At 46.8% G+C, this 20,585-nt stretch overlaps 1 protein-coding gene across 2 annotated transcripts in view; it reads right to left on the bottom strand.

The window, feature by feature from the left end:
• Positions 1–20,585, bottom strand: part of DNAH7 (dynein axonemal heavy chain 7) — a 1,967,826-nt gene that overhangs the window by 1,717,858 nt on the left and 229,383 nt on the right. For both annotated transcript variants that reach the window (XM_085648764.1, XM_085648765.1), the window contains exon 9: positions 12,898–13,017. In XM_085648764.1, the coding sequence (XP_085504890.1) occupies positions 12,898–13,017 (120 nt within the window). The remainder of the gene's footprint in view (positions 1–12,897; positions 13,018–20,585) is intronic.

Genomic DNA, 20,585 nt, shown 5'->3' with positions numbered 1-20,585 from the left:
TCGGATTGAAGAATGCAAAAACAACAATTGATGGACAGAATGCAGAACAATGTCATACATTCACCCCAGTACAGAGATCTGGGCCTAAATCCATCGTTTTTTTGCTCACCATGCCATTCCAGTTTGAACCCAGCCATATGCAAATCAGTCTTGACCCTGTGCCCCATGGGAACAGTCCAGCCCGAACTGCCAAGCCAGGTCCTCCCTGGACTGGAAACAAGCATCCTAGGACCGGTTTCGGGCTTTCAGCCCTCGTCAGCCAGGATAGCTTGATTCCAGTGGCATGGAGAGCAAGGGACTCACGTCTGAGCATACCCTTCCCACTCGGGGTGACAAATGCAAAAACAACAATTGATGGACAGAATGCAGAACAATGTCATACATTCACCCAAGTACAGAGATCTGGGCCTAAATCCATCGTTTTTTTGCTCACCATGCCATTCCAGTTTGAACCCAGCCATATGCAAATCAGTCTTGACCCTGTGCCCCATGGGAACAGTCCAGCCCGAACTGCCAAGCCAGGTCCTCCCTGGACTGGAAACAAGCATCCTAGGACTGGTTTCGGGCTTTCAGCCCTCGTCAGCCAGGATAGCTTGATTCCAGTGGCATGGAGAGCAAGGGACTCACGTCTGAGCATACCCTTCCCACTCGGGGTGACAAATGCAAAAACAACAATTGATGGACAGAATGCAGAACAATGTCATACATTCACCCCAGTACAGAGATCTGGGCCTAAATCCATCGTTTTTTTGCTCACCATGCCATTCCAGTTTGAACCCAGCCATATGCAAATCAGTCTTGACCCTGTGCCCCATGGGAACAGTCCAGCCCGAACTGCCAAGCCAGGTCCTCCCTGGACTGGAAACAAGCATCCTAGGACCGGTTTCGGGCTTTCAGCCCTCGTCAGCCAGGATAGCTTGATTCCAGTGGCATGGAGAGCAAGGGACTCACGTCTGAGCATACCCTTCCCACTCGGGGTGACAAATGCAAAAACAACAATTGATGGACAGAATGCAGAACAATGTCATACATTCACCCCAGTACAGAGATCTGGGCCTAAATCCATCGTTTTTTTGCTCACCATGCCATTCCAGTTTGAACCCAGCCATATGCAAATCAATCTTGACCCTGTGCCCCATGGGAACAGTCCAGCCCGAACTGCCAAGCCAGGTCCTCCCTGGACTGGAAACAAGCATCCTAGGACCGGTTTCGGGCTTTCAGCCCTCGTCAGCCAGGATAGCTTGATTCCAGTGGCATGGAGAGCAAGGGACTCACGTCTGAGCATACCCTTCCCACTCGGGGTGACAAATGCAAAAACAACAATTGATGGACAGAATGCAGAACAATGTCATACATTCACCCAAGTACAGAGATCTGGGCCTAAATCCATCGTTTTTTTGCTCACCATGCCATTCCAGTTTGAACCCAGCCATATGCAAATCAGTCTTGACCCTGTGCCCCATGGGAACAGTCCAGCCCGAACTGCCAAGCCAGGTCCTCCCTGGACTGGAAACAAGCATCCTAGGACTGGTTTCGGGCTTTCAGCCCTCGTCAGCCAGGATAGCTTGATTCCAGTGGCATGGAGAGCAAGGGACTCACGTCTGAGCATACCCTTCCCACTCGGGGTGACAAATGCAAAAACAACAATTGATGGACAGAATGCAGAACAATGTCATACATTCACCCCAGTACAGAGATCTGGGCCTAAATCCATCGTTTTTTTGCTCACCATGCCATTCCAGTTTGAACCCAGCCATATGCAAATCAGTCTTGACCCTGTGCCCCATGGGAACAGTCCAGCCCGAACTGCCAAGCCAGGTCCTCCCTGGACTGGAAACAAGCATCCTAGGACCGGTTTCGGGCTTTCAGCCCTCGTCAGCCAGGATAGCTTGATTCCAGTGGCATGGAGAGCAAGGGACTCACGTCTGAGCATACCCTTCCCACTCGGGGTGACAAATGCAAAAACAACAATTGATGGACAGAATGCAGAACAATGTCATACATTCACCCCAGTACAGAGATCTGGGCCTAAATCCATCGTTTTTTTGCTCACCATGCCATTCCAGTTTGAACCCAGCCATATGCAAATCAGTCTTGACCCTGTGCCCCATGGGAACAGTCCAGCCCGAACTGCCAAGCCAGGTCCTCCCTGGACTGGAAACAAGCATCCTAGGACCGGTTTCGGGCTTTCAGCCCTCGTCAGCCAGGATAGCTTGATTCCAGTGGCATGGAGAGCAAGGGACTCACGTCTGAGCATACCCTTCCCACTCGGGGTGACAAATGCAAAAACAACAATTGATGGACAGAATGCAGAACAATGTCATACATTCACCCCAGTACAGAGATCTGGGCCTAAATCCATCGTTTTTTTGCTCACCATGCCATTCCAGTTTGAACCCAGCCATATGCAAATCAGTCTTGACCCTGTGCCCCATGGGAACAGTCCAGCCCGAACTGCCAAGCCAGGTCCTCCCTGGACTGGAAACACGCATCCTGGGACCGGTTTCGGGCTTTCAGCCCTCGTCAGCCAGGATAGCTTGATTCCAGTGGCATGGAGAGCAAGGGACCCACGTCTGAGCATACCCTTCCCACTCGGGGTGACAAATGCAAAAACAACAATTGATGGACAGAATGCAGAACAATGTCATACATTCACCCCAGTACAGCGATCTGGGCCTAAATCCATCGTTTTTTTGCTCACCATGCCATTCCAGTTTGAACCCAGCCATATGCAAATCAGTCTTGACCCTGTGCCCCATGGGAACAGTCCAGCCCGAACTGCCAAGCCAGGTCCTCCCTGGACTGGAAACAAGCATCCTAGGACCGGTTTCGGGCTTTCAGCCCTCGTCAGCCAGGATAGCTTGATTCCAGTGGCATGGAGAGCAAGGGACTCACGTCTGAGCATACCCTTCCCACTCGGGGTGACAAATGCAAAAACAACAATTGATGGACAGAATGCAGAACAATGTCATACATTCACCCCAGTACAGAGATCTGGGCCTAAATTTATCGTTTTTTTGCTCACCATGCCATTCCAGTTTGAACCCAGCCATATGCAAATCAGTCTTGACCCTGTGCCCCATGGGAACAGTCCAGGTAAGTGATGCCTCGGATTGAAGAATGGCATAACTTCAGTTGGTGATTCAAGGTTGTCCAAAATCCAGGCGTCAGTGTGAATCCAGCAGGATTTTTTGAACCTTCACATGTCAGGAGAATAAATGAGTTGGACATGATGATTAAGTGCTTGATTAAGAACTTGGCAGATATTACCTAGTCAAAAACATGACGAATATCCCGCCCGCCTTATTATAGGGGTATTAAGATATAATGCACATGTAATAAGGTGGGCGGGATATCCATCACGTTTTTGACAGACCACCCATCTACCAAATGCTAAATCCGACTCTTGTCTCTAAGGAACTTAGCGTGAAACATTCAGAGTGCTACGTTACAAGTGAAGTGTGCATGAGTACTTAAGTGCACTAAAGTTACTACATAGGCCACCATTCATAGCATGTATTGTGTGATCTTGTGTGTACTTGTGCAATGAGGACTGGTATTCCTCTTAGATATGCCTCATACATGCATCTTCCCTTTCACTCCTATAATAGGATCCTGGCTTAGTGTTATGTAATATACGTGAACTTGTAGTATCCACTTTTAGGAGATTTCTGTGGTGACCCAGTATTTCTGATGCAGATAAGAATGGGAAGGTCTTACCAACTGTGGTTTACCTCATTTACAATATTTTTAAAAGGCCCAAGGAGAGATGGAAATCCAAAGTTACTGGCCCTCGTCCAAAGGATGGTAGCCAGTTCCTTTTCTACACTGCTAAGTGTCAGGAATCCCCTCCCGCGCATGGATTCCCTCCCACGATGCCACTTCCGTGAACCTGGTGCGCTTGGAGGAGAGCGTACTACAACTCCCAGAATGCCCTCCGGCAACAATTGCCTTATGCAACTCAAGAGTTCTGGTTACATAACACCAAGGGTAACACCTAGTTTTCATGTTATGCAACTCAAGAGTTCTGGTTGCATAACACCAAGGGGAACACCTAGTTTTCATGTTATGCAACTCAAGAGTTCTGGTTACATAACACCAAGGGTAACGCCTAGTTTTCATGTTATGCAACTCAAGAGTCATGGTTATACAACGCCGAGAGTACTACTTAAGGAGAAGATCACTGGGACTCGGCGTCGGATATTCTGATCTTTGCCGGAGTACCTGGTTGAGGTACACGGACCCGTTGGTGAGTTGAGCGGCGGAAGGAACATTCTAAGGAGCGGAGGAGAGGTGCTGGCGTGTTCTTCCTGCTCGTGTCCTGTCCCGTTCTGAGAGCCGTATTCAACGTCATTGGGCACAAGTCCCGTTGGTAGAGCCGAAGCTCCCAACGGCCTGACAATTTGGAGAAAACGAGGTTGGTGCGAGCCGAAGCTCCCAACTCTCGTTCCTTGGGTAAACACACGCTTAGAGCTAAGACGCTATCCCGGAGGTGTTTCCGCGTCTTAGCCATCGACACTCGTAGGAGAACTGGGATAGGTAGAGCGGCTGCTCCCATCCATTCTCTGCGCCACCTTGGGTATCATCACTTAAACCCGGATACAAGAGACGCACACTAGGAGGTGTTCCCAGCGTCTTTGTGTTGTGGCAGTACTCTGGGGGATACTGGTAGAGCGGCTGTTCCCAGGTGGTAGAGAGCCCGGCCGGGTGACTCCCACGTGCCCCCCGTAGATTCCACAACCTTGGAACTACCCTTCACAGCGGTCGAGTGGCATTGTCGGCCACTGCTTAGCACTGTGCCCTCCGTTGGAGCATACCGGGTCCGGTGTGCATGCGGAGGACGGTTAGACGAGCTGTGAATAGGTATCGTACTTTACCTGGTGATTCCAGTACCGGTATTCTTTGTTGTCTGTAGTTGTTTATCTGTTTATTAAATCATCCTTAAACCTCCATTTCTCTGGTCCGTCGTCTGTTTGTCCCAACCCCGAGAAAGCCAGGACGTTACATAATATCCGACCTCTTCCATAACTATCTCCTGGTTGGGCGAACGACATGGCCACGATTGAGGATGTGTTGGCTGTCTTAGCCGCGATGCAAATCGAGCTCACCGCTTTCAGACAGGAAACAGCAGACGTTAAGGCTAGAATGGACGCTCTGCAGAACGATCCGCTACAGGCGGGTGCCTCTCACACAGCCACGGCTCCTGCGGTTGTGGTAGAGATGCCCGTAGCCATTCCTTTGGCGACACCAGAGAGGTACAGCGGAGACCCCAACACAGTGCAGGTATTCCTCACTCAAGTAGCACTGCATCTGTCCTGCAAACCAAAGGCCTTTCCTACCAGCCAAGCCAGAGTGGCCTTTCTGATCTCGTATCTTGCTGGGAACGCGGCGCAATGGGCAGTCCCACTGGTGAGCAGGGACGACCCTATCCTATGTGATTGGGGAGCCTTCCGCGAGGAATTCTTGAAGGTGTTTGATCGAAGGGCGGACTCGTATACTGCCGATCGAGAGATGTTGGAGCTGAGGCAAGGCAACAATGATCTGGTGCAGTACCTTAATGCTTTTCGAAGGTTAGTGGCCGAAACCAAGTGGCCCATAGCCAAACAAACCGCGCTGTTTCACCAGGGCTTGAGCGAAGAGCTCAAAGATGTGGTAGCACAAATCGACCCCCAACCCAAGAAATGTGAAGGCTTGATCAACCTGGTGCTACGGCTGGACCATAGATTGAACGAAAGAAAGGGCGATCACAAGAGGAAAGGGAAAGCGCTGCCATCGTCTGTTTCGATGGGTGGCTCTGAGACCAACTCCTCCACCAGGACGGAACCCATGGACATAGGAGCTATAAGGGCGAGCCTTACAGCCACTGAAAAAGAATCACGCCGCAAGCAAGGCCTTTGCCTTTACTGCGGGAAAAAGGGGCACTATGTACGCGAGTGTCCAGCCAAGCCAAAAACCTCACGATACCGAGCGAACAAAACGGTGACAGCAGTGGTGGAAGCACCGGCGGAAAACTGAGGGACTCCGGGTCTAGGGAAGGGGCATCTTGGAGTCACACCCACATCCCTTCCATGTTGAGCCCGAATCAAAAAGGGCGAAGACATTTGTTTATTACCTTACACGTAGGAGTGCAGGACCAGTGGATACCTGTGGTAGCCATGATTGATTCAGGAGCCACGGGCATGTTCATGGACTACAATGAAGCACGGAGACTGGGTCTCACTCTCCTTCCCAAACAGATACCAGAGGAGGTGTATGCAGTGGATGGGAGAAGTCTGGTGACCGGACCTATCGGACAGCACACAGGAGAAATACCGGTGAGGTTCGGAAAACTGCATAACGAACGTATCGATTTTAGCATAATCAGAGCCCCGCAGTACGGGGTCATATTGGGTCTACCCTGGCTCCAAAAACATAACCCAATGGTGGATTGGCCTACGCATCACATTGAGATGACTTCCCCGTTTTGTGAACAATGGTGCGGTATGCGGCAGGACCCCCACGAAGGTGAGGTAGGCGAAGGTCACACGGTCGCCACGGCAGCAGAAAAGGACGTAAAGCTGCCCAGAGTGTATCACAGTTTCGGGGACGTCTTCGATGAAATCCGAGCGGAGGTGCTCCCTCCACATAGACCGTTCGACTGCCAAATCGACCTGGTTCCGGGGGCTAGCGTTCCCAGCGGCAGACTGTATGCGCTCACAGAACCCAAAAACGTACATCTACGGGGATATTTGGATAAGTTACTAGGGCTGGGGTTCATCAGGCCATCGAAATCCCCTGCCGCATCGCCTCTCTTTTTCATTCCGAAAGCGAATGGCGAATTGAGGGCCTGCGTGGACTTTAGGGCCTTGAACGCGATAACCATAAAAAACCGATACCCCCTGCCTCTTATAAGCGTTCTCCTGGAACAGGTAAAAAAGGCCCAAATATACACAAAGCTTGATCTCAAGGGGGCATACCATCTTGTGCGCATGAGGGACGGCGACGAATGGAAAACCGCCTTTAAGACTAGGTTCGGGCTCTTTGAGTACCTCGTCATGCCTTTCGGACTATGCAATGCCCCTGCCGCCTTCCAATACTTCCTCAATGAGGTGTTCCGGGAGGTATTGGATATCTACGTGGTCGTTTACATAGACGACATACTCATCTACTCCAACTCAGAGGAAGAACACGTACAGCACGTATCCGCGGTTCTCAAAAAACTGAGGGAAAACATGCTATACTGCAAACTCAGCAAATGTGACTTCCACGTCACATCAGTGGAATTCCTTGGGGTGATGCTGAGCCCCAACGGACAGGAGATGGCGGAACGCAAGATCAGAGCGGTGGAGGAGTGGCCGGTGCCCCGAGGAGTAAAGGAAGTCCAGAGCTTCATAGGCTTCGCCAACTTTTATAGGCGTTTTATTGAGGGGTTTTCTGGCTTGGTTGCCCCGATCACGCAACTACTAAGGAAGTCTCAGGAGTTCGTGTGGGGACCGGAAGCACAAAAAGCATTTGTGGCCCTCAAGAAGGCCTTCAGCACCGCCCCGGTGCTAGCTCACTCGAATCCGGAATTACCCTATGTGGTAGAAGCGGACGCCTCTGATGTGGCGCTGGGTGCCATTCTATCTCAGAGGAATGAGGTGTCGGGTTTGCTCCATCCTGTGGCGTACATGTCTCGTAAATTGAACGACGCGGAACGCAATTACCATATTGCGGAGAAGGAACTACTCGCAATAAAGGACGCATTTGCAGAGTGGAGGCATTTGTTAATGGGGGCCAGACACGTGGTTACAGTGTATACGGACCACAGAAACCTCCAGTTTCTGACGGCAGCGCGGCATTTGTCTCCCCGTCAAATGAGGTGGATGATCTTTTTTTCCGGTTTCCATTTCCACATCACATACCGACCCGGTACGGAGAATAGGAAAGCGGATGCGCTTTCGAGGCAATCGAATGCCAGGGATCCGCAGCCGGTTGCCGAACATTCCATCATCCCTCCAGGAGTTGTGATAGGGGTGATTCAACCACAGACGTTCCTCAGGGGGGTCCAGAAGGGGACCCATACCTTCATGTGGCGGAGGTGGCTTCGCAGTCACAAGGAGTGGCAGATGAAGGACGGGATTCCGGTGAAAGGACGATGTATGTTGTTACCCACGCCTAGGCTTCGAAAACAGGCCTTCACCTGGTGCCACGTGTCTCCCTGTGCAGGCCATCTGGGTGTCGAAAAGACTGTAGCGAGCCTAGGACGGCAGTTCTGGTGGCCTGCCATGAGAACAGACGTCCGGAATTGGTGTTCATCATGTACCGTTTGCGCATCCATGAAATCGGACCACAGAAGATCGCAAGGACTCCTCCAACCCCTTCCTACACCGACCAAACCCTGGGAAAACATATCCTTAGACTTCGTTGTTGGGCTACCAAAGGATCAAGGAAAGACGGCCATACTGGTGGTGGTGGACTATCTCACGAAGATGGGGCTCTTCCTCGCTTGCAAACAGGTACCTTCGGCAGGAGAGCTGGCGTCGTTGTTATTGAAGAATGTAGTGAGACTACATGGCCTACCCAACGTGATCGTGTCGGACAGGGGGTCTCAGTTCACGTCGCACTTCTGGAAAACTTGGTGTTCGGCGTGACACGTCAAGTCTGCCATGTCCACGAGTTATCACCCGCAGACGGACGGCCAGACGGAGCGCCTGAACCAGTCGCTCAAACAATATCTACGTTGTTTTGTAGAGCAAGGGAAGGATGAGTGGGTGGACCTACTTTGGATCGTGGAAATCGCGTACAACAACGCCACACATTGTTCCACCAAGGCCTCCCCTTTTTATAGTAACTACGGCCATCATCCCCGGTTCTTGCCGTTTCTGCACCCGGTCAGGGAAGACAGATTGCCGACAACAGCCAAGAGGGTGGCCCGCATCAAGGAGGCCTTGATGAGTTCTCGAGTTGCCCTGGAGGGGGCTAAGGCCACGTATAAAGCCTTTTCTGATAGGAGGAGAAGGCCTGGACCGGTCTACAAACCTGGAGATTACGTCTGGGTCTCTACTCGGCACATGAGATTCAAGAAAAGTAGCGTGTTCCATCCCCGCTTCATGGGCCCATATAGGATCCTTCGATGCATCAGCCCGGTGAACGTGAAAGTGTGCCTGCCCCAGTCCCTGCGGATCCATCCCGTGTTCCACGTTTCTCTCTTGAAACCCGCGAACGCGGTGAGGCCTCGTACGCCGGTGTCGGTGACTATGGATTCGGAGGTGGAGTACGAGGTGGCTGGTATCTTGGATTCCAAGTGGCGCAGGGGCAAACTATGGTATCTGGTGGCATGGAAGGGGTACGGACCCGAGGAGCAGTCATGGGAACCTGCGGCGGGGGTTCACGCTCCTCGTCTGGTATCGTCGTTCCATCGTCGATATCCTTCCTATGCTGGTCCTGAAGGGGGGCGCTGATGGGAGGGGGATGTACTGTCAGGAATCCCCTCCCGCGCATGGATTCCCTCCCACGATGCCACTTCCGTGAACCTGGTGTGCTTGGAGGAGAGCGTACTACAACTCCCAGAATGCCCTCCGGCAACAATTGCCTTATGCAACTCAAGAGTTCTGGTTACATAACACCAAGGGTAACACCTAGTTTTCATGTTATGCAACTCAAGAGTTCTGGTTGCATAACACCAAGGGGAACACCTAGTTTTCATGTTATGCAACTCAAGAGTTCTGGTTACATAACACCAAGGGTAACGCCTAGTTTTCATGTTATGCAACTCAAGAGTCATGGTTATACAACGCCGAGAGTACTACTTAAGGAGAAGATCACTGGGACTCGGCGTCGGATATTCTGATCTTTGCCGGAGTACCTGGTTGAGGTACACGGACCCGTTGGTGAGTTGAGCGGCGGAAGGAACATTCTAAGGAGCGGAGGAGAGGTGCTGGTGTGTTCTTCCTGCTCGTGTCCTGTCCCGTTCTGAGAGCCGTATTCAACGTCATGGGGCACAAGTCCCGTTGGTAGAGCCGAAGCTCCCAACGGCCTGACAATTTGGAGAAAACGAGGTTGGTGCGAGCCGAAGCTCCCAACCCTCGTTCCTTGGGTAAACACACGCTTAGACGCTATCCCGGAGGTGTTTCCGCGTCTTAGCCATCGACACTCGTAGGAGAACTGGGATAGGTAGAGCGGCTGCTCCCATCCATTCTCTGCGCCACCTTGGGTATCATCACTTAAACCCGGATACAAGAGACGCACACTAGGAGGTGTTCCCAGCGTCTTTGTGTTGTGGCAGTACTCTGGGGGATACTGGTAGAGCGGCTGTTCCCAGGTGGTAGAGAGCCCGGCCGGGTGACTCCCACGTGCCCCCCGTAGATTCCACAACCTTGGAACTACCCTTCACAGCGGTCGAGTGGCATTGTTGGCCACTGCTTAGCACTGTGCCCTCCGTTGGAGCATACCGGGTCCGGTGTGCATGCGGAGGACGGTTAGACAAGCTGTGAATGGGTATCGTACTTTACCTGGTGATTCCAGTACCGGTATTCTTTGTTGTCTGTAGTTGTTTATCTGTTTATTAAATCATCCTTAAACCTCCATTTCTCTGGTCCGTCGTCTGTTTGTCCCAACCCCGAGAAAGCCAGGACGTTACACTAAGTCATGCTGGAAAGACCACCATCGACCAGAAACAAAACCTGCTCTTCGAGGCAAAAAGATAAGCGAGGAGCTGTTTAAAAATGTCACCATCTTTGTAAATTTCATTTGTTTTGACTGTTGTACTTTCTTCCATTCACCTGCACCTGAATTCGGATAGACTGAACATATAGCAGATTTGTTTTTGATATATTTACCGCATTTGATGTGGCTTATTCTTTTTTAATTGTTTGGGATCTTAAGTATACAGTGGTAGTATAGTGGAGACTTTGAAAAGTATAGTAGAAGATATCCTCTTGGCAGGGAGATAAGCATTGTGGCCCGTTCCTGCTAGCCATCTCATATACCCTTACCTACCCATCTCATATACCCTTCTAAGACAGGGCGCTGTTCGCTTCCTGGATGCATTTCATTTCCCGTGTGCACGGAAGGTCTTATCAAAGCCTTCACATGGGTACCCCACAGTTAAGATGGGTTTGCTAGCAGTCGTTTTCTGCCTGCATCCTAAAGAGTTAGGTTGGCTGTTTTTTGTGGGATGTCTAAGACCCTCCTTTACTTCAAGCCTTATGGTATACAATGTTCTGAACTTCCCCTGAGTCCAATCTGTCTTCAGCTACTTTGGTAGGCAAGGCCTAAAGGGGATTTCAGGAATCCTATTAGGACATGGCCTGTTCCATCTCCAGCCCCTTCACAAAGTATAAAGCCTTGTGCAAGTTCTACTACTACTGAAAGTAGAGTTTTTATTCTGGAAAAAGTAGTGTACTGACCTGGTCAATGACCAGGATTGGAAAAAGACGAGGCATGAGGATGGAAGGGGGGCAGCTAATAAAAAATAGTGAACATGTACAGTCCAGATGCAAGAGCAGCCGAGGAGTGGGGGCGCGCAGAAGCCAGAGTGAAAGCAGAGACAGATAGGTGACTCGCTCGCAAAGGGGACTGGTGTATGAGGTGAACGCCTGTGCATCTGTGTGTCTATGCGTGCATAAGTATGTGCATGTTAGTGCATTTCAACAAATGTGTGTGCCTTGGTCAGTGTGTCATGTGTTTGAGTAAGTGTCTCTTGTCTGGTGGCCATTCCAGGTAGACAGTGAGTAGCCCTACCTGGTGACAATGCCTGGCATATGGAACTGCCAATGATATCCGGTGCCACACTAGCATAAATGAGTCATTTCTGGAAACTTCCTGCCCATTCTTGGCATAATGTTGGCCACCTTTTAAGTAATGTTGATCCTATAGCAATGGCGATACTACTTTTTAAGGTTTCCAGTGACAATTGCAGACATATGTGGTGCATCCTTGGCTTAACCGTGGCTATTCCTGACATAATGGATGCTAACTCTACATAATCATGGCCACTCCTAGCATAACGAGGGCTATCCTTGACACACTGAGGGTATCTATGGCATTATTCTGAGCAGCCTGGCATAATCATGTCCATCCTGGGCATACTGTGTGCATCCTCTGCTTAACCAAGGTCACTCCAGTGATTACCACCCCAGGCATAATGGCAGACACCCTTGACATATTGTGAATATTCTTGCCCCAAAGACGGTAATGGTCGCCATCTCTGGTATAATGTTAGCCGGTGGTGACATATTATGGGTATTCTGTGGGTACAATTGCCTGTGGGGTGGCCATCCCTGGCTAGCAATGGTAATGCATGGGCAAGTGAGGCTGAATCTCTTGACCTCAGGCAATTGTACGCTAGCACTTGATAAAAATGAGAAGCAACGCTTGAAAACTGATTTTTCAAGGAAAAAATTAGGGGTTTTTTTCCACAGAGGCGAAAGTGTTTGTTTGGGGAACTACAGTTTGCCTACCCCACTTTATGCTTGCATTTAATAGCAGATTGTGTGTAATTTGAGAAAATGGTAAGCTGAAGTTTTGATGCAAAATTACTGCATTGATACGATAATTCTAGCCGAGTGAGTTAAACTTTCTTTTGACATTATTTCTTTGGTGCAAATAGGCCTTGCTTGAACGGGTGTTAGATATGACATTACATTTGTTAAATCTGCTCGATGTGCTGGTAGTCTAAACACTGTTCATCTGCTCAGATGTAATATTATCTGATATTGTCAGCACTGCAGCAGCAATAACATTTTATGCATCTCAGAAAAACTTCAAAATGTCAGAAGTTCTAATTATAGAAGAGATCTGAGACCCTTGCTTTAGACCAAAACCCTGCAGAAGTTGTCATTGTCTCGCTGTCTATCAGTGTTTTCTCCCACTCGTTTTCTCTCATTCTCTGCTTTCCGGTTTCCTCTTACGAAAAATAGCTGTATTGAAACGTACTTTTTAAGCAGCTGTTCTTTGGCCAGCTCAATGTGCCTCATAATTAAATTCTGGAAGACTGCAAGCTCCATTGACTCATGACGATTATGAAACTCTTCCACGTCAATCAAGCGCAAATCCCTGCAATCACAAAGAAGGACATTATTTAAGAGTAGGTTTGCTGCCTATTTTACACATGTTTCTGTTTCTTCTAGCATTCGTAGTTCTTAATACATATTTTATTATCTCCATGAAAGCAAATCACAAAGGTGGTGGTGTAAGTAATTAATGAATGTTTTTCATCCATTGCATGAATAAAACTGTTTAAACAATCACGCCATAAATTACTTTGTTAATGAAATAATCATCGTTAGAAAAGTCATATACAAACAGCCACTACGTTATAAAAAAAAAGCAGAAAAAACACAAACAGTAAAGGCACAATAAATTGTTTTATTGTTTCCGGCATTCTAGATTAACCTGCTATAATTGTAACGCAATGTGTTCTCTATGAGAAATCTAGCTTGACATTGACGTTGTTTGTGAAGAGGGGAGAGAGAGAGAATGTTTGTTTTTCTCACTTAAGACGCAGTAAACACATCTCAAGCAAACATTATTCCTTACACATATTATCTCATTTAATTGACAAATTACCGATTAAATTTACCTAAAAATTCCGTAAACTGCTAAAAAAAAATATATCGGTCATCCTGATTATTAGAAAGTAGCCTTAAATATGTTTATGTAGAAAAGGCAGCCAGCTCAAGGGTAACCATTACTGCTTGCAACCCAATCCCTGCTCTCATTCCTTTCAATCTCCACACTGAGAAACTCACCCAGCCACATTACAGCCTTCCTTAAATACACAAAAATACAGATGAGCAGGCCTGATCTTATTAAAGTAAACTAAGTAAAGTTGATCGACATAGGAAGGTTGATGTGCTGAATGCACAATAATGCCACTTAAGCTCAATTTTGGTAACAGCTGCAAAACCGCATTGGATAGGTAATCATTTGTTAATATTTGCTCTGATGTGTAGCATGCTGTGCATGTTTTATATTAATGTAACACGATAGAGCAATTAGAGGGGTTCGCTTCTACACATTCATAAGGTACCTCTAACTTATCTATTTGCATATCCAGTCTACCCTGTGTTGTCATCAGGGCCGGACTGGGAACCGAAACAGTCCCTGGCAAAATGCTCGGCTGGCCCCTAAGCTGTTCGCTATAGACGGTTTTGACCGATTTTGCCACAGGGGGCTGATATTGCTTGCCCCGGTAAAAAATGTCCCCCAGGGGTACAAAACTGGTCCCCACCCTGGCGGCCCACCAGGGAAACGCCAGGTGCCCGTTACGGCCAGTCCAGCCCTGGTTGTCACCCTAAATTGAATAGCATAAAAGTATTCGATCAGAGATAATGGTTTAATGTAAAGCTAACCTCAGATGAAGAGATTCTAATGGCAGCACTCGTGGTATAACAATGAATGTCGTGTCATAAGTCGTTTATTAGTTAAGGCTGTAAAAATCAAAGATATGGTTCACGTATCATATACCAATTCTAAGGAAAGCTTATTAAAAGGCTATTCTGCTTGCTAAAAAAAGAGTGCGATGAAAAAATATGGAGGGCCCTGTTGGACATATGTTCTGCTGGTGACTCGTCTAAATTCTTGGCCTTGGTGGCTCAGGATCGTTCAAGAGCCAAACAGACCCTGGATAATAATATGGCCGCCTCTGACTGGGTAAAATATTTTGGCAGGTTATATGCTGGCAAATTTGAGGACCTTCCGGTACCAACAGATGCTATACTGTCCCAGACGCCAATGTTTGAAATTGCAGATATCATTCAGGTTTTGAATTCTATCTCACGTGGGCGAGCAGCTGGCCCGGATGGCATTTCGGCAAAATATCTTTTCATCTAATATAGAATCCTGGTCTCTGTCAATGACCCAACAAGTCAACGCCGTCTCCTCCTCCTGCTTCAACACCCTCCGAATGCTTCGCAAGATCTACAGGTGGATCTCCTCCGAAACCAGAAGGACGATCACCCAGGCCCTTGTCACCAGCAGGATGGACTACGGCAACGCCCTCTACGCGGGAACCACGGCCAAACTCCAGAAAAGACTCAAACGCATACAAAACGCCTCCGCACGCATCATCCTCGACATCCCCCGCCACAGCCCCATCACCACTCACCTGAAGGACCTGCACTGGCTTCCCGTCAACAAGAGGATCACCTTCAAGCTCCGCACCCACGCTCACAAAGCACTCCACGACGCCGGATCAGCATACCTCAACAAGCGACTCACCTTCTACACCCCCAACTGCCAGCTCCGCTCCGCCGACCTCGCCCTCGCCACTGTCCCACGCATCCACCGAACAACCACCGGCGGCAGATCCTTCTCCCACCTCGCCGCCAAGACATGGAACACCCTCCCCATCCACCTTCGACAGACCCAGGACCTGCTGACCTTCAGGAGACTCCTCAAGACCTGGCTGTTTGATCAGTAGCGTTTTTTTTTAAAATTTCGTCCCTTCATATAGCACTAATACCAACACACTTCACATTTTTTTGAAATACCGACATGGACTCATTAATACCGGATTACAGAAATATATCAGAATACATAAGAAAACAGCACATGAATGGATTGCAAGATGAAAGTGAGCAAAGCACCGAACGGGAAAGCACAATCAGATCAATGAACATTAGAACTAAAGTGGTATGTTTTACTGGCCTATGTGGACCGCTAGTTCCTCCCCACTGTTCAGTCCCCGCGGATACTTAGTCTGTAAATCTATAATAAATCTTGACTCTAGTCTGAACAGTGGGGAGGAACTAGCGGTCCACATAGGCCAGTAAAACATACCACTTTAGTTCTAATGTTCATTGATCTGATTGTGCTTTCCCGTTCGGTGCCCTTGTTGGATGTACATGTTTTACTGAGAATGTCAGACTTCATTCTCACATGACTGAGAAAGATAATGTGAATTTACAGAAAATATGCTCTCAGTTTAGCTTATAGATCACCTTCCAAATCTCTGTGGGAAAAGCATGTGAAAATAGTTTTCTCTCAAACATGATTCATGATATCCGAGCAGAAGGCTTTTTCACATGGTAAAATCACCTTAGAACATACTACAATTCCTAAAATGAGTATGGTACCATCAAAAAATGATTTATAATGTAACTAAAGTCTTAAAACCTTCTATTAACTGCAATGCTTTCTAATGAGGTGCTGTCATGTATATTGGTCCCAAGATGGCTGCCAACACTTCCTGGATGAAGTGCTGACAGCCAATCAGATCTCACAATGAGATGTGTTGTTAGGCTCCGCCCAGATATGTATATGATTTTACTTTTGATTTTCTCAGGAACTACTGAACGAATTTACACCATATATGCAAAAGGCACATGCCTGACCTGAGGACTACCTCTTTGCCAAATTTCAAGTAATTCTGTTCAGCCGTTCTGGCTGTAGCTGTGTCTAAAGGTCCTATGGAAAAATGCATGGGGAAAACGCTCTTTGGGACCCCCCTTTTTTCTCGGCCCCCGCTTGACGAATCACCCCGAGACTTTCAGGGTAGGAGCTGAACGGAGCGCCCCATTAGTTTTGAAAATTTCGCGAGGATTCGTCAACCGGCGCCAAAGTTATTCAAAATAGAATTTTGAGATTTCCTATGTAAACTAGGTTGTAACTATAACTATCTACTGGCGACCGCCAGTAGATAATATATACAAACACCACAGGTTGCCCCAAGTGAGGATATCACGCACGAAGAGGTAGCGCACACAGCTACCGGCAGCAGGGTTCTCAGCCAGCCCTCTAGTTCTCACAAAGTGACTGCCATACGCGTTTCGAGGATACTCTCCTCTTGATCACTGGCTCATTCCAATTAGGCAAGGCAAAACGGATTTGAGTGGAAACACCTTTTATTTGAATGTATAGACCCGCCCATGTGGGCGTAAGCAAAACAGGGCATCATGGTCTTTGTAGTGCAGCCCATCGTCGCAGTGTCAAAGTTCCATACAAAACCCGGTTGAGTACCGTTCTCCCACAAGGAATGTTCACTGAAATAATGTCTACCCCAGTGGGCGTACCAGAATCCTCTACAGCACATGCCCACATGGGCAGGACATTAAATTGTGCTCAGGTGGACTGCTCGAGTTGTTGGGTCTCCTATGCCAGTGATCAAGGGCGGTGTTACGCCCGAAAAGCGTTTGGCAATATTTGTGTGCTGTAACCAGGCTGATAGAATCCTTGGAATAAATGGATCAACACGCTGTGATGTGGCTTTATCTGGGCGGCCGGCCCAGTCGCGGTGAGGCCCCACTGCGTAACATGCAGGTCCGTAGTGCAGGATACTAAGAGGCACTACAGGAACAGCGTGTCCATTCCGAGGAGGATGAAATTAACTTCAAGCCGCGCTGCAGCGCATACCCACATGGGTAAGACTGTTCATTTTTCCGGGGGCCCACATCACCCACTGGGGTTAAAATAAAAGAGCGGACTACACTTACCAGAATCCTCTATAACACACGCCCACATGGGCGGGACATTAAATTGTGCTCAGGTGGACTGCTCGAGTTGTTGGGTCTCCTATGCCAGTGATCAAGGGCGGTGTTACGCCCGAAACGCGTTTGGCAATATTTGTGTGCTGTAACCAGGCTGATAGAATCCTTGGAATAAATGGAACAACACGCTGTGATGTGGCTTCATCTGGGGGGCAACTCTTGTTTGGATATATATATATACATATATGATACCAGCCTGACAGCGTCCAAACAAACAGGCACCGACTCCGTGAGTAGTTTCAGCAAAGAAAAGGTTTTATTCCAACGTTTAAGGCACAGACGCGTTTCGGCGGACACAGCCGCCTTGTTCACTGCATCCAGTTCTAAATGTATTTGACTTGTTTAAATAGTCATAAGGTTTGCACTTTTTCTAAATGATTGTCATGGTAACCAACATCAGAAAAAAGAAAAATAGACATAGTGAAAAGCCTATTGAGCTTGGTTGTTATAGCAACCAAACAAACGACTAACATTTGTTATCTATGCAACATTCAAATAGAGAGTATAAAGGGGATAATGCAAATTAATACATTTGAAAGTAAAAAACTATACTAGGGTTATATTGTCACCCAATAGTTGCAAAGGAAAAGACAAAATAAGTGAAAAATTGGAACATAAATTGATCATATGTTTCACCTTCGGGTTTTTAACATTGTGTTGGTTACCTAAATACATGTCAAATGTGAAAAAGCCCACAGTAAGTGATTATAAGTACAGTACTGTAATTAATGTGCACAAAAACAGGGTATATACATATGAGTTTTATGGTCGAATATCATAAACAGCTCAGAGGGAGGAATAAAAGTGAGCAAATATAATAGTGTCAGTAAAATACTCAATTGGTCATAAATGTAATAAAGCCCATGTGGGCAGAGAACTGACCAATCAGACCCATTGTGCATAGTTACTGAAAAGTTGTATTGTGGGCAAGTGATCACAATAGAGATGAAAAAGTGAATCCTATGGGTGTGCCAACGTATATATATATATATATATATATATATATATATATATATATATATATATATATTACCTACTGGCGGTCGCCAGTAGGTAGTTATAGTTAGGACCCCTTTTCCATAGGAAATCCGCAACATTCTATTTTGAATAACTTTGGCGCCGGTTGACGAATCCTCGCGAATTTCTCAAAATAGGTGGGGCGCTACGCTCCGCTCCTACCCTGAAAGTCTCGGGGGGATTCGTCAAGCGGGGGCTGAGATAAAAGGGGGGTCCCAAAACGCGTTTTTCCCATGCATTTTTCCATAGGACCTTTAGACAGGGCTACAGCCCGAACGGCTGAACAGAATTACTAGAAATTTGGCAGAGAGGTAGCCCCTAGGTCAAGGAAGTGCCTTTTGTAGGTTTGGTGTAAATCTGTTCAGTAGATTCTGAGAAAATAGCCTTTAAATCAATATATATATCTGAGCCAGCTTACGGTACGCTTACCGTACGCTTACCGTACGCGTACGGTGGCGTGCGCGAGCGCGATTCTGATTAGATCTTAGTAAACATTCTAATCGGCCGAAACCAGGAAGCGGCGGCCGCCATTTTGTGTGTTTCACTCAGAAAAAAAAGAGTGATAACAAGAAAAGGGGGCAAGGAGGAGAGTTACAGACCCCCTTACATTTGTGAGGGGGTCAAAGAAGGACAGAAAAGTACAAAGAAAACATTTATTGATTTTTTTAAAAATCACGGGGTACGCGTACGGTAAGCTCACCGTACGCGTACGGTAAAAAAATAAAATAAAAGAAATGAAATGCAGATTTAAGTGTTTAGATATTAGGGGGCTCTAAAAAGAGCCGTTGTGTTTATGAAGTGATTTTTTATTGGTACCTACAAGTAAGTACCGATGCAGAGTCTAAGGTTCAAGAGGAAGACTCTGTTCCCTTCATCATTGAAGTGCACACCATCTCCTCTATAAATGTCTTGCATGTCATAACGCAAGTTGTTGTGGTAAATGGCACCCATACCATAGTCACGGAGGAAAGCAGAAACAGATTTGTTGACGTGCTTTCTTGCTTTGTCAATTTGCGGACAGAAATGATTGGACCAGTTCCATTTTTGCCTTTGGCATATGTTGGAAAACACAAAGGCAGTTTTAGGGAAAAGAGAAAACAGTTGTGCAAAGGTGTCCTTCATAAGCATTTCCAGACCTACCCCAGTCAAAGTGCCTAGGTCATTGCCACCACAGTGCACTATTATGAGGTCAGGGTGTTGGATTTGCATGAAGGATTTCACCAATGGCATCAATTGGTGCCACTTTAACCCTCTCTGACCAATCCATTTAATGTCTACATTTGGTAAAGCAAGGTCTCTCACCATATCTGTTTTCTCTGCATACTTTTCACTCCAGAAGACATAGCTGTGCCCTACAATCCACACTGTGAACATCTTTCAAGGAGATCGGGGTGCCAATAATTTAGAGAAAATCGGTAACATCTGCACAATTTAAATTTTGGAATGTTATTGGAGTGCCATTGGAAATTTTTTCAAAAAAGATTTTTAAAATTACTATTTGGCCATGCGGAAAAGTAACCAATTCTATTGTGGACTTAATAAATTATTAATACATTTTTCGGGAACCAAAATGTTACAGAGAATCGGTGAGATCTGGACAAATTAAACTTTAGAATTTTATTGGATTACCATTGTAAATTTAATCAAAAAATTTTTTTAAAATTACTATTTGGCCTAAAGGAAATGGAATCAGATGTATTGTGGATTTATTTGAGATATAATATTGTGATTATACTTCTGTAACAAAAATATCAGACGGAATTTTAAAGAAATAAGTATTGTTTTTTGATGATATTTTTTTAGAATATTATGCATTTCTGTAATGTTAAGTTTAAGTGAGAAGAGATTCTGGGCTTTTTTAATACAATCTTTGAGATTGTTATTTTTTTTTTGCCCGCTGTTAAATGATGAATGCAATTGCTTTCACAATTTATAGTGAAATGCAATATATTCTGAAAACAGCAAAAATAAGGCAAAAATATTTTTTGGTACATATGTAAATACGTGTACTGTATTTTAAAATGTTTGAAAAATATTAATATTTTTTTCATTTTTTTCAGATTGATATAGAAAATTTTCGAAAACTAGAACCATTTTTAAAGCAATTTTTTTTTTTAA

Source organism: Triturus cristatus, chromosome 3_2 (assembly GCF_964204655.1).
Source record: "Triturus cristatus chromosome 3_2, aTriCri1.1, whole genome shotgun sequence".
Taxonomy (NCBI): Eukaryota; Metazoa; Chordata; class Amphibia; order Caudata; family Salamandridae; genus Triturus; species Triturus cristatus.
The sequence above is the reverse complement of the archived record's forward strand: the minus strand, read 5'-3'. Positions and strand labels throughout refer to the sequence as shown.